Here is a 13,747-nt window from a genome sequence, read left to right as displayed (position 1 = left end):
GCAGACGAATTTGTGCTTGCAATGGTAAGCACCCAGCACCCCAGTACATATCTTTGATGTCCCAAGTAGGACATTTTCGTTCAACAAATCTCACCCATTTTGCTTGTTGCCCTTATCTGCAGCGAAATATATGTTTTTTAAAGTGCTGCGATATATTGTGCGTTACAGAAAAACGAAAACCCAGTTTACTCTGGACCATTAATAAATCGTCTCTGCGCCAAAAGGTAAAAGGAGCTCAGTTTTATGAATTATTGTGTGATACATTCACTCACACCAGTGTAACTCTTGCTAATTTATTTTCCTAAAGCACAGACCAATATATGTAAAGAAAGCCGCAACTAAGATGAAATGTAGAAAATAATGGGTTACTCCTTAATGAGTGCATACGAGGTGGGCAAGTAGTTCCATGGGTGTTGTGCTAAAGGATGCCAGGTTAGAGGGTAAAAAGGGGCTGGAAAAGACAGTGTCGTGGAATAAAAGTGGTAGGGCTGGGTAGGTGCGAAGAGAGGTTATGGCTTGAGGAAGATGCGTTTAAGTATGCGCACAAGTTGTTTGAGTATGCGCAGTGTGCAGAAGGAGGCTGGCATAATGTGTGCGAGAAGGGCTGTCAGTGCCAGTTATGTTCAGAGAGGTGGGTGGGCAATGGATTGTGATGCATTTGCGGAGGGTGGAGCTCGCAGTATGGGTGTAATAGTAGAGGAGGCGCCGGCAGACTATGCTGTTAGCAAAATATGAAGCGCTGTAGTTAAAGTAGGGGCGGTTTGTTGATGTGTGAGCGCTAAGGAGATGGGTGTTTTGTGTAAGGAGGTTAAATAGGAATATAGCTTGCAGTTTCTGTGTGAGAATGCCTGTCACACCATGGAAAGTCGCCCCTAGAGGAGTCCTCTGGGAAGCCGTGAGAGTTTTGAGAAGGTAAACAGCCACTCCCCCTACTGTCCCCATCTAAGTGCGCAGCCAGTACCTGCTGGTGTTGTACATTTCCACTGTCCTTCCTACGTAGCACCCTCTCAGCAGCTCCTTTACAGCGCCCCATGGATCGCCAACCATATTATCAGCATGGCTGCAGCAATTCTCCCTTAATGCTAACGTACACATTATGCCTGATTCACGTAACATAATTATATCGAGAGGGTGGTTCTCTGGCCTCCCGTGGAGTGCTTTGCTGGAACAGAAGCAATATTTTGGGCAAGATGCTGATGTAATACCTGCAGTAACCACTCAGCAGCGCTTGCTCACGGCTGCAGCAATTCTCCCGTAACGCTAACATACACATTATGCCTGATTCACGTAACATAATTATATCGAGAGGGGTGGTTCCCTGGCCTCCAGTGGAGTGCTTTGCTGGAACAGAAGTTATGTTTTGGGCACACATGCGGATATATACCTGCATTAACCACTCAGCAGCGCTTGTTCAAAAGTCCACTTTTAAGACCCAAGCATGGCGCTTCCAGGCAGTGTGAGAAAGTGGCTCTGTATATATACTGGACCAAAGTAAGGTACAGTGTGTATAGATTCCACAACCCCCAGAGGTATAACAGAGTTTAAAGTCAGGTCTGACCTTACTCTCAAAAGTGGTAGCTTGGTCAGTAGTAAGTCAGTACCAGAGGGCAGTGCAAAGCATTTGTTGTACACACTCAGTCAACAAAAGGTTTCACACACTCTAGAACTGAACTCTAAGCCAATTGTTTTTATATCAAAAGAAATAGCTGTTTTAATTTTAGAACGATTTGGTTGGTGGCTGCAAGCAAGCAGCCCACACAGTTGTTTGAGCTGAGCTCCTGGTCACTTACTCAGGGCAAGTGTGGAAGTAGAGTAGGGTAGTAATTGCACTTCCAGCGGCATTCGGGCGGCCGGGTGCAGGGTGCTTTTGAGCCGTCGGGCGCCTAATGGTATTCAATGGAAAAGGTAACAAGCATTTGCAATGCAATAGGTCTCGCAGCATTAAAGTTTTAGTTATTGGCATTGTATATGACAATGTGTTGCATTAAATTTTTAGCAAAGTCTGTGTTGGTGTATAAAGATGATTTGCAAGATGATAGCGATGGAGTGGGAGATGGATGGATGGAGTGGAGTGGAGTGGAGTGGAGGGGATGGATGGATGGAGTGGGGGATGGATGGATGGAGTGGATACAGGTTTCTCAGAATCCTACTGAGTTATGAAGCTGCAGTCTATTATGCAGTAGCAACATTTGTCTTTCCAATCCATATGCAGAAAAACTGAGGGGGAAAAAGGAAATAAGAGGCAAGCAAACAGGAATTCAGCAAAAGTGACAGTGAAAAGATGGTCGTACACTTTGGTATGCATCATGCGTTTCTATCATGCACTCAATAAATGGACAACTTTTATTTTAGTAAGGGTGTCAATATCGCCACTCATGACCATAATAAGCAGCACTTTCTGGAAGCCATGTTAAAGTAGCTGTCACACACCAGATTAAATGGAACTGCCTAACCGCACATGCATTGGGTGCTCAGATGAAATAGACAACCCAATACTTGGGAGACAGGACGTAGAGCAACAATTCACGTAGGGTAACGTACAACAGAAGTCAGAGTAGAGTCAAGGGAGAATAGGGGTGATGAAATGGTTTAAGTCTACCTTCAGCCCCAGGAGTTGGACAATGAAACTAACCACTCCCCCTCACACCCCATCCAATCAGTAGTGCTACAATACCGGTGGAAATGTTGAATGAAAACATTGCACAACAAATGCCAGGGACTGAGGGAAGAGGTCCCAGAATTGAAGACTTTCAGAGCCCCAACACAGGAGGAAATAAGATTTGCTCCAAAAACTATAAAAAAGGTAAAAAGTTAATATTTTCACACTTTTCCCCCTATATAACAAAAAAAATATATATATATTTTATTTTCATTTAACTGAATATCACCACCCAGTGTATAGATATATATATATATATGCCCACCCCTAAATAGCACCTATGGTAAGAGCGCAAGCAAGCTGCCAGGTCATCAGTTAAGTAGCATACCCATGACTGTGCCCGCATCCACCTTTGTGCCCCGCGTCCCCAGTAATCCCAACGCATAGTAGCTAAAAGTTTAAGTGATCCTAACATGATATACAGTTATTACTATCCTTCCCACAAACGCCACAACTGCTAAAGACTTCAGCACGATCACAGACCACAGCCCCATTTAACTGCTCTCCCAATCCATCCACCCCCTGCCCTCCCAAAACTAGCCGAGACCTTAAAAAACTGAAGCCCCCAAAGCCGCTGGTGCTGTGGTGCGCGTGACGAAAACTACAGTGGGGCGGGACTTCCGTTTTCCGCTGGAAGCTTGCGCCCACGGAGTGGCTGACCGGCAGAGGAGCAGTGGTGACGCGGGGCTCCCATGCCCGATGGAGAGCCACGTGGTGGCGGCTGAAGTCCGGAGTTGCGCCGATGAGGTGAGTGGGGCTTAGTTGTAGCGGGAGAGGGGGGGTTTCTGTGTGCGCTCGTGTGTGTGTGTGCGCGCGTGCTCTTGTGTGTGTGCGGCTGGGGGTGGTGGTGTGTGTCTCTGTATGTGTGCGCTCGTGTGTATGCGTGCGTGTATGTGCGCTAGTGTGTGCGTGCGTGTATGTCTCTGCGTATGTGCCTGTGTGTGTGCGCGTGCGTGTCTCGGTGTGGGTGTGTGTGTGACTAGCCAGCCGGAATCGGAAAGTGTGGTTGTGCGCACCACTGGCTCCGATCCTACTCTGGCAGATGCGCGCGGCCAGGTCTTGTCTCCTCGAAAGCGAAGCCAGTAACAATAGGTCTCTGGCGAGACCGCGCTTTCTCACGGTTAACGCCACAAGACTTAAAAAGGGAACAAAGGCTGCAGACTCGGGGACGGAGATTCTTCAGGTGCCACCACCACTTTGAGAGGTAAGTTGGGATCTTGGAGAAGAGGTGAGTACCCCAAAGGGGGGCACAGGGGGCCATAGGGCACCGAGTGCAGGTCTGTCTTCGGGTGTCGGGAAATCTTACCCTCTGCTGGTCACGGTTGGTGGGGGCCCGGGTTCTGAGGCTGCGGGTGTCGTCGGGGAGGATCTTTGGGCACTGGACTTCGGGTCCCAGTCACCTGGGGGACGTCCTCGTGGTCTTGGATCACTCGGGCACAGACCGGGCTTGGTGGGTGCAGAGTGGGCTGGATTCCCGGTTCCTGGCTGGTACCAGGGGTGTTGCTGTTGGAGTAGAGCCTCTGCTCATGGGAGACCCAGTCTGTTAGGGGGTCAAGGCAGGCAGGTCCTCCAGGTTGTCAAAGGTTACTGTCCGCAGGAGTCGCCGGATTTAGCAGGGGCAGGATCCAGGGTCAACAAGCTGGTAGGGCTGGGGCCAAGTCAGTGGGTGTCGTCCTGTTGTTAGCAGCTGGACGTCGGGCCTTCTTCTTGATCTTCTTTCTTCTTTTCATATCGGGATTTGAGGAAAGAAGGTTCAGGGAGCCCCTAAATACTGAATTTAGGGGTGTTAAAGGTAGGGCAAGGGCAGGGAAAATACGTCCCTGTCCTGGGGTGGGTACACCCCCTAGTCTGCTCCTCTCCTGTGGGAGGGGGACAGGAACCTAGCTGTGATTGGGCAGGGTTCCCCATCTTCTAGATAGCCGGAGCCCAGGGTTGTGCTTCACCTCGCCTCTCCCACCTGAGGGGTGGGGTTGGCACAGGCTGGCACACCCCGCTTCCTGACCTAGGGTTTCCCACCAGTCGTTCCGCCAGAGTGGGGGTCAGAACTGGTGGGGGCCAGTTGCTGGGTACACCAAATGGTCTGGAGAAGCTCACACAGGCAGCAGGCCTTAAAAGCTTCTCTCTGACCATCCTAGGGGAGGAGACCTAGCACCTTGCCCAGGATGTGCATTGTTGCAGGCCCAGGAGAGCGTGGGCTCTCCACCCAGGGGTCCAGCAACATGTCTGCTGTGTGGCAGCCTAGGCAGTCTCTCAGTCCAGACGTGGATTGTAGGTTAGGTTTCAGGGGGCATCTCTAAGATGCCCTCTGAAGCATTTTACATTAAATCTCACACCGGCATCGGTGCTGGTTAAATGTGCTGAGAGGTTTGATACCAACCTTCTCAGTCTTCAGTGAAGCCACTATGGTGCTGTGGAGTTAGTAATGATGACCTACCAGCACCAAATTCTCTTAGTGGCAGCACTGCACTTACAGGGCCCAGGAATGGCCCTGGGTACTGTAGGGGCACAGGGCTCATGCACTTGTGCCCACACCACTGGCATAGAGCACCCAGCTAGAGGGGTGACTGATGTATGCCAGGGCAATGGGTTTGTGGGCATGGCACACAGGGATGTGTGCCATGTCGACTCTCTGTTCAGTTCTGTACTGAGGTACTCAGCCTGAAAATGCAGTGTGTGAGTGTCAGGATACAGGGCCCCTAAGGGTGGCACAATAAGAGCTGCAGCCCTTGGGGGCCTTCTCTGGTCACCATGCCCTGGGTACCCATGGTACCTTTTACTAGGGGATGATAGGTGGCCAGAGATGCCAATTGGGTTTTAGTTTCAACACAGGCCCTGGGCACGTGGTTGGCAGGAGCCCAGGTCACACTCAGTCAAACCACATCAGCAGTTCAGCAAAAAGTGTGGGCATACCAATGCAAGAAAGATGGCACTTTCTCACAGGCAAGAATACTATTTTTTATGGGTAGGAGGAAAAAAGGTGTTGACTGTTCTGATATGTCATTACTTTTTTAACAGCGTGGAGGATTGTTCATCCACCACCTTTTCGACCATTAGAGTCCCAAAGTGTCCAAGGATGTTTTTAAAAAGTTAGGACACATCGAAGTACACTCCTGCTGTTATCTCGCACAAGCACGCCCCTCTTCAGCGTTATGCTGCTCCACATGGTTTTATCTCTTGGGAAGGGGGTGTGAACCATTGCCCCTCCTAAAAAACACACAGTTCACCATGGCACCCTGTATACTTTGAAAGTGCACGAATGGACGACCACTATACCAAATGCTGCAGTCATTAATGACGTCCCCCCCTCCCCCGGCAAACCTTGAAAAAGTTGTTTACCTTCCCTGTCCCATCCCGCTGCAGAGGCTGTTCTGTGATGCAGCCAGACCATATGCTCTTAAGTGCATTATAACCTTGCGGTAAATGCTAACTTTTGGAATGGCTGTATGGAAACATGTTGTATTTGGTGTAAAACACTTTGGAATCATACCTCCCGCCGCCAGTTCTGACGGCGGGAGTAGAATTCCACCCATCCGGTAATAGTTTAAAAGAGCCATGGCATCACAAAATGGATGCCACAGACACGGGTCTGACTTCCTGCTGCTGGACAATAGGTTTCCTGTCACAGGGAGGTGTAACCACTTCCCAGACAGGCTTAAGTGTATTGGGGCTGGGTGGGTGCATTCATAGAATGCTTTTTAGACAGTACTGGGGCTCACTTGGTGTCCCTGTGCATACCCCAGTTCAAACTGGTTGCAGGGGCACTCAGCTCCTGCCCAGGCACGAAACTGGACAAAGGGAAAAGGGTGTAACCACCCCCTCCCTGGGTCCTCCCATAAGTGGGACCCTAGAGTAAATCCAACCCCTAAACTTATAGAGAGTGATGGGGTGAAAGGTCCCAATCCCTTACTCGCCAAAAAATGAGCATGTAGATTTCTCATGTTCTTGTTCTAGACAGGGGGTGCAACCCCTAACCCCCTGAGGTAAGTATGAAGCAACAGGTTTGTCAGGGCAGGATACTTTTCATCTATGATTTATCCTGGAAAAAATTCCAAATGACCCTTATTGATGGTAGGTTTAAAGACAACCTATATAGAAAGCTATCCTAGTTGTAGCCTTCAGGCTAAGTCTTGAAGGAATGTAAAGCAGCTTGTTTTACCAGTCTATAATCTCATGAATGACCAAATGAAAGGTGAAACACACCAGGTATATATATAAAATAAATGTATTTATTCTAAACGCGCTGGAGCAGGCAGCATCCCACTGAGCAGTAAAGCTGTGACTCAGTCACTGGTCTCAAGTTGCTACTCTGCGGTCTCACACATCCGCTGTCCCACCTCAGGTTTGCCCGTGACCCCTGTCGTCGCGGGGCCTCTTAAGGCCGCTTCAGGCTCCTGAAAGCGCGAGCCACTGCATAAGGCCGACGACAGTGCGGGCCGCTGCACCTCCAAAAGGAATTTCTGATCAACTTTTTTGCCTTCACCAGGCCCTCTGCGAGCCAGAGGGTGTCTCGCAGCCCACAGATCGCTGCGAGGACTGCGGTGAGGAGGGGAGAGGCTGCGATGAAACTTCAGCGGCTCCGGAGCTTCACGGACGAGCTGTCATCTTGGTTCTTGGCCAGGCCACTCCCCTTTGTTAATTTTTATATATAAATGTTCCGACTTTTATCAATTTTGATTTCCTGACAAGGTGGCTACTTTAAACCCGAGCTGCTTTTCAAGTAATTGTAAAGTGCGTTTGACAGTTTTCTTTTCAGATTTGTATATTTAAAAATTATGAATGTGACCTCCAGCCTGCGAGAATTCATGGTTTTCTAAACTAATTGTATTTCTGTAGTACATTAAAGCTTTGAAGGAATAAAATATGGTTTGTCTTAACCATTACTTACATTTTATGTAAGTGCAAAATACAGTGGCTGGCTGATAGAGCAATGTAGCCTTTATTTTAATACTCCCCCCCTCAACACGGTAACTCAAGACTATATGCCCACTTATTGCTCCTATTGCTTTCTCTGTCACCGGTAAAATTCGTTCTCCATTGGATAATTGTGATATTTCATATTTGTCATATTCATAACTTGTACATTCTGTTATCATGTATTCTTTTTTAGGTAACCCATTGTTTGTTTTTCTCATCAGAGGGCTGGTTTTCAGTAACACCTGAGAAAATTGCTGAGCACATTGCGGGCAGAGTTGCCCAGTCCATAAAGTGTGAAATCATACTTGATGCTTTCTGCGGGGTTGGAGGAAATGCCATTCAGTTTGCTTTAGCAGGAAAAAGAGGTAATTTCATGGATTCATCGTTTTCATTCTTTGTTACATTAATGGTTAAAACGATTATGTTGTGGCCATAGAGAGCACCAAATCGCTGTTCTTCTTTACCTTCTCAAGGCAAAACCTGCCTTCTTATCCTCCTCGATCTATCCTCGGCCTTGGACACGGTCAACCATGAAAATCTACTCGAATGCCTCAAACTTAGGATGGGTTTGGATGGCTCTGTTTTAGAATGGTTTAGGTCCTTCCTCCACAACCGAACATGGAGATTATTAATTAACGGCAAACTATCAGCTCCCACCCCAGTCACGGTTGGAGTCCTTCAAGGCTCAACCCTGTCCCCCACCCTTTTTAATCTTTACCTAGAGCTGCTTACCAAAGTTCTTCGCATCACTAACATTTCCTACCATATGTACGCGGACGACACCCAACTATACATTAAAATCTCTTTGCTTGAGGAGATCCTCTCCCTGAATGAGGCCCTGAAACTGACCGTCCAATGGCTCGCCTCTAACCAACTCAAACTCGACGCAAAGAAAACTGAATTCCTCCTAATCTCGACTACAAAACCCAATCCTGAGATTCAGAGGTGGATCATGGCCATCACAGCTCTAAACTGCTCGCTGACCATCGTTTGACTCAGCCAAATCCCTGGGTATAATCCTCGACAACAACCTGAACATGCGGGACCACATCAACTCGATGGCCAAATCAGCCAGGTTCCATCTGAGCTACCTAATGAAGCTGAAACCATTAATCGACGCTCCCGACCTAAAAATGGCAGTCCAAGCACTAGTCATCTCTAGGCTTGAATCTGGCTGTTCCACCCTCTCCGGTTTACCCAAGCTCTTCCTGGCACCCTTAAAATCCTGTCTCAACGTGGCCGCTAGACTACTTACGGGCACCAGAAAATTTGACCACATCTCTCCACATCTGAAAGCTTTGAACTGGCTTCCCCTCGAGGCCAGAATACAGCTGAAGCTGGTATGCATCACACTTAAGACCCTATAGTAGTATCTGTAAAAAACAGGAACTCTCGGTCCGCCAGGGTCCTCTTGCTCCAACCTGCCCATTTCCGGAAGAAAAAAACCTACAATTGGGCTTTCTCCGGGGTCGGACCAAGAATTTGGAACTCTCTCCCACCCGCCATCTGAAGAATCCCTTCTTTGGCACACTTCAAAAAGGAGGCCAAAACTTTTCTCATGGGTAAATTCCTCATCTAAGCTCTGCCGTCGACCACTACAGTGTGCTTGACTAATCTAAGACTAGCGCCTTTGCCACAGTTCATCTCTTCACTCCACCAAGTATGCCATCGCCTGCAACACTCGCAGGCGATAATATCTGACAAGTGGGTTTTACAGATGGTCAAAGGGGCTATGACTACTCAAACCTCCACCCATGCCTCCCACTTACGACCTGCTGACAGAGGACCATCTCTCCTTGCTCCATCAGGAAGTGTTGGCTCTCTTGACCAAGGGAACAATTGAGAGGGTGCTGGCATCAGAAGTAGGTTGTGGTTGCTATTCTAGTTTCTGTTGCCAAGAATAACAGAGGCCTCTGTCCTATCCTAGAACTGTGCCTTCTCAACTTCTTTCTGAATAAGGAGAAGTTCAAGATGCTCACCCTAGCTCGGCTCCTGTCTGCCCTGGACCTTAGAGATTGGATGGTGGAGTTGGACTTGCAGGACACTTATTTCCACCTCCTTTTCCTGCCTGCCCACAGTCGTTACCTGCGGTTTACAGTGGGCCATGAGCAATTTCAGTTTGCTGTGCTCCCCTTTGACCTTACCAGTGCCCCTCGGATGTTCAACATGGTGATGACAGTGATTGCAGCACATCTTTGAAGATCGGGGGTTCCAGCCTTTCCCTTCCTCGACGATTGGCTGTTGATGGCGGGATATTGGTTGTGGAAGGCCAGCTCACCCCAGGCTGTCCTATCACACTTCCAGACTACTTCCGATCTCCACTCACTGATGCTTGCTATCAACGTGTCAAAGTCACACCTGACTCCTTCTCAGGCATACCCTTTCATCTGAACCATTCTGTATTCTGTGGAGTTTTGGGCCTATCCTTCTGAGTGGCAAGTAAGGAATGTACAGGCAATGACACCGATGTTTCAGCCTCTATCCTGGATTTTGGAGAGACTGATTCTAAGGCTGTTGGGCCTCATGGCCACCCACATCCTGCTAGTCACACATGCCCTTTGGCATATGTGGGCTCTGCAATGAGGCCTGAAGCTCCAGTGGGCACATCATTAGGGGAATCCCTACAATGTGGTCCAGATCTCAGACAAAACTGCAAAAGATCTGCAGTAGTGGGTTGTGAACTGCAATTTGGGTCAGTGGCAGACCTCTTCCCCCTTCCTCAACCAGAGCTGGCCATAGTAACAGACACTCCACTCCAGGGCTGGGGTGGTCATCGGAGAGAGGTGGAGATCCGAGTACTCTGGTCTCCACAGGAATCTGGGCTTCACATCAATCTTTTGGAGCTGTGGGTGATCGGATTGACATTGAAAGCCTTTCTTTCCTCGTTAAGAGGAAGGCTGATGCAGGTGTGCAAGGACCACACAACCACCATGTGGAACTGCTACAAGCAGGGTGAAATCGCGGATCTATTTGTGAAGAGGCCTTGCGTCTCTAGACATGGCTGGAACGTCAAGGCATATCCTTGATGGTTCAACACCTGGTGGGCTCTCTGAACGCCAAGGGGGACGAACTCAGCCTTTAATGCCCTGCGAATCTAAAATGCGTCTCTATCAGGAGGAGGTGCAAAGTCTCTTTCAAGATCAGGGGAGCCTTGTTTAGTTCTGCTTGCCTCTGCTGAGAAAGCGGAATGTCATCAGTTCTGCGTGCTGGAGTTTCCATGGCAGCTCTCCCTCCGAGACGCCTTCCGTCTAGAGTGGATCTCCGGCCTCCTGTACACCTTTCCGCTGACACCACTCCTGCCCAGATTTCTTAAGAAGATCATGAACAACTTCTGCCCAACTCATTCTTAAGGCTCCAGAATGGGCACAGAGAGTCTGATATCATGAGCTATGAAGCCTGAGCATCTGTCCTCCAGTTAGACTGCCTCTTCAGAAGGATCTTCTGTCACAGCAAGAGGGAGGGTTCTCACCCCGAACCTGCATACCATCTGCTTTCATGCATGAAGATTGAACTTCAACAGTTAACAGCTATTGGCCTAACTCCAGGAGTCTGTGTTGTTATTTTGGCAGCCAAGCATCCCTCCAGAAAGATAGTATACACCGGCAGTTGTGAGGAGAAATTTGTGGCATGGTATGCATCCAAGCACATAGAACCCTGTCTCTACACCGCTATCTCAACTCTTGTTTTTTGTTCAGTGTTTGGCCCAACAGGACTCTGCTTTGGGCACAGTTAAGAGTTACCTATCGGCCATTTCGGAATTTTTGCGGTTGCCAGACAAACTTTCTTTGGTCAAGTTACCTGTTGTGACTAAGTTCCTCAAAGGTCTCCAACATATGTTTACTCAAAGGCCATTCATCATGCTCCAGTAGGATTTAAACCTAGTCTTGACCTTTTTGATGTGTGCACCCTTTGAGCTGCTGCACAACTGTCCACTCTGTTTACTAACTATCAAGACCGCTTTCCTAGTGGCCGTTACATCGCCCAGGAGAGTAGTGGACTGCAGGCTTTCTCTGCGCACCCTTCTCATACCATCTTCTACCCAGACATGCTGTTTCTTAAAACACGTGCCTCCTTTGTTTCCAAAGGTAGTGATATCTTTTCATGTAGGCCAAAACATCACCATGCCTACCTTATTTGCTCCACCTCACTCTTCTAAAAAGTAAAGTAGACTCCATCGCCTGTACCCAAAAAGAAAGTTGTCTTTCTATCTTGATGTTATCAGAGAGAGACAGTCAACTCTGTGGAGGGTATATAGGAGCCAAGAAAGGAAAGGCTGTGCAGAAACAGACAACTCAAGATGAATAGTGCTCTGCATAAAGATCTGCTACGCATTGGCCAAGCAGTAATTCCCAAGAGCTTGCATGCTCATTCCACCAGAGCCAAGCCTGGGACCACTGCGTCAGCTTATGGAGTTTCTGTCTTGGACTTCTGTCAGTTAGCAATGTGGACATCTCTGCAGATGTTTACCAAGCACTATTGCCTGGATAGTCAGGTCCGTCAAGACGGGCACTTTGCCAGCTAGGACCTGTAGGACTATTTGGTTTAAAATCTGTTTCACAGACGCACCTCCGCGAGGTATTGCGTGTTGATCTATTTGAAAGTAAGGAATTTGCACTAGAGGTCTCTATCAGATGAACAATTACTTGGCTTTGGCAACGCATTATTTGGTACAAACTCTATTTAACTGCATATTCCTTACCGATCCTCCCTGCTCTATGAACTGATTACAGTGTAAAAGTCCCCCTTCTAAAGGCCTTAGAAACGCACACCACTTTGTCAGTTTTCCTACTGGCTCTGCGCTGTTGGCATGGAAAGTTGCAAAAAGAAACTGATTTCAGCTTGCTTAGGTGGGCATGTGTATGTAACGCCAAAGTCACATTTGGCGTGGATGATGCCGAATTGTAGCCAAACTATACCACCTACCGGCATGCAGGGGTGCTGCTCAAAATCTCTGAATCAAGTCTGGCACCTCAGGAATATTCTAAAGAAAGTAATCTGCAGCTAGATATTCTCCACAGATGAGGCGTTACCAAAGGTAAATAACTTGTTCTTTTGTTATATGCTGTATTCCCATGTTAATCACTGTTCTTAGATCCCTTTTGGGCCCGTTCTTACTTTTCATCTTTCTAGCTTTGAGCTGCCTTTTTGAAGGATATTGTAATTTAAAAACTTGCACAAAATCTTACTTCATGTGACCTTCATCAAAATAGTAGATTGTAGACCTTGAGTGTTGATTTATACTGTTTACCAACCCTGAAGTATATCAGGAAGTATTCTTCATTGCTGAACCTCTAATGCCACTTTCCTTTTGTCTTATTTTTAGTGATTGCAATAGATATCGATCCTGTCAAGATCGAACTTGCTCGCAATAATGCTGAGGTATATGGTGTTGCACAGCAGATGGAATTTATCTTGGGGGACTTCATGCTGCTGGCACCAGACATTAAGGCTGATGTTGTGTTTCTCAGCCCTCCGTGGGGAGGACCCGACTACGCCAATGTGGAAACATTTGATATTGGAACGATGATGTCTATTAATGGATATCCTTTCAGTGCTTCTTGTCTGCATCGCTTGTCTTTTGTCGAATATGAGTTTATACATTTGAAGCGTGCATTTTCTGCTTCCGATAGAGATTTTAACTGCTGATTCCTCTCCTTACAATATTAATCAGGCATCAGATTGTATCTGGTAAATCTTGAGCAGTCCCTCCGTACGTTGGTAAGTTCCATTGGATGGCTCCGCGATTACTTAGTGCTTGTCGGAAGTGATTTGCATGGTGCCTATAAAGGTGCCCGCCAGCGCATTGACATCAGTTCCTTACTTTTGCACCACAGCGTGGATCTGGAGGGCTACCTTGGTCACATTTTTATCACTTTTTTCAACTTTCGGTCAAGTCTATTTTGAGCTTTGCTTCCAGTGTGATGGGGACATGTCACCCAACAAACCCACCCGTGTGAGGAATGTCACAGTTGTCTGTCTCTGACCCATACTTGGTTTTCCTGGGGTCGAGCCACGACCTAAAAACCTGCTCCATGAAGTTGAAGGTGATTCCTGAGCCGGCCTTGAAGTTCCTGGTGGCGCAGTAGAAGAAGGCTCTGTGCCAAACCTGCTCCAGAGGGATATCTCGTGGCCCGTCTCAGAGCTATTCTCGTGAACAATTGTTATCCCACTCAA

General features: G+C 47.9%; 1 protein-coding gene across 1 annotated transcript in view; it reads left to right on the top strand.

The window, feature by feature from the left end:
- The window catches only part of TGS1 (trimethylguanosine synthase 1), a 167,460-nt gene extending 154,241 nt beyond the window's left edge, over window positions 1-13,219 (top strand). Inside the window, exons 10-11 of the mRNA XM_086949788.1 lie at window positions 7,795-7,938; window positions 12,897-13,219. Coding sequence (XP_086805914.1) covers window positions 7,795-7,938; window positions 12,897-13,219 — 467 coding nt within the window. The remainder of the gene's footprint in view (window positions 1-7,794; window positions 7,939-12,896) is intronic.
- The last annotated feature ends 528 nt before the right edge of the window (window positions 13,220-13,747 follow it).

This window comes from Lissotriton vulgaris, unplaced genomic scaffold (genome assembly GCF_964263255.1).
Source record: "Lissotriton vulgaris unplaced genomic scaffold, aLisVul1.2 SCAFFOLD_3828, whole genome shotgun sequence".
Lineage (NCBI taxonomy): Eukaryota > Metazoa > Chordata > Amphibia > Caudata > Salamandridae > Lissotriton > Lissotriton vulgaris.
Note: the sequence above shows the minus strand (reverse complement) of the source record. Positions and strands in the feature narration are given on the sequence as shown.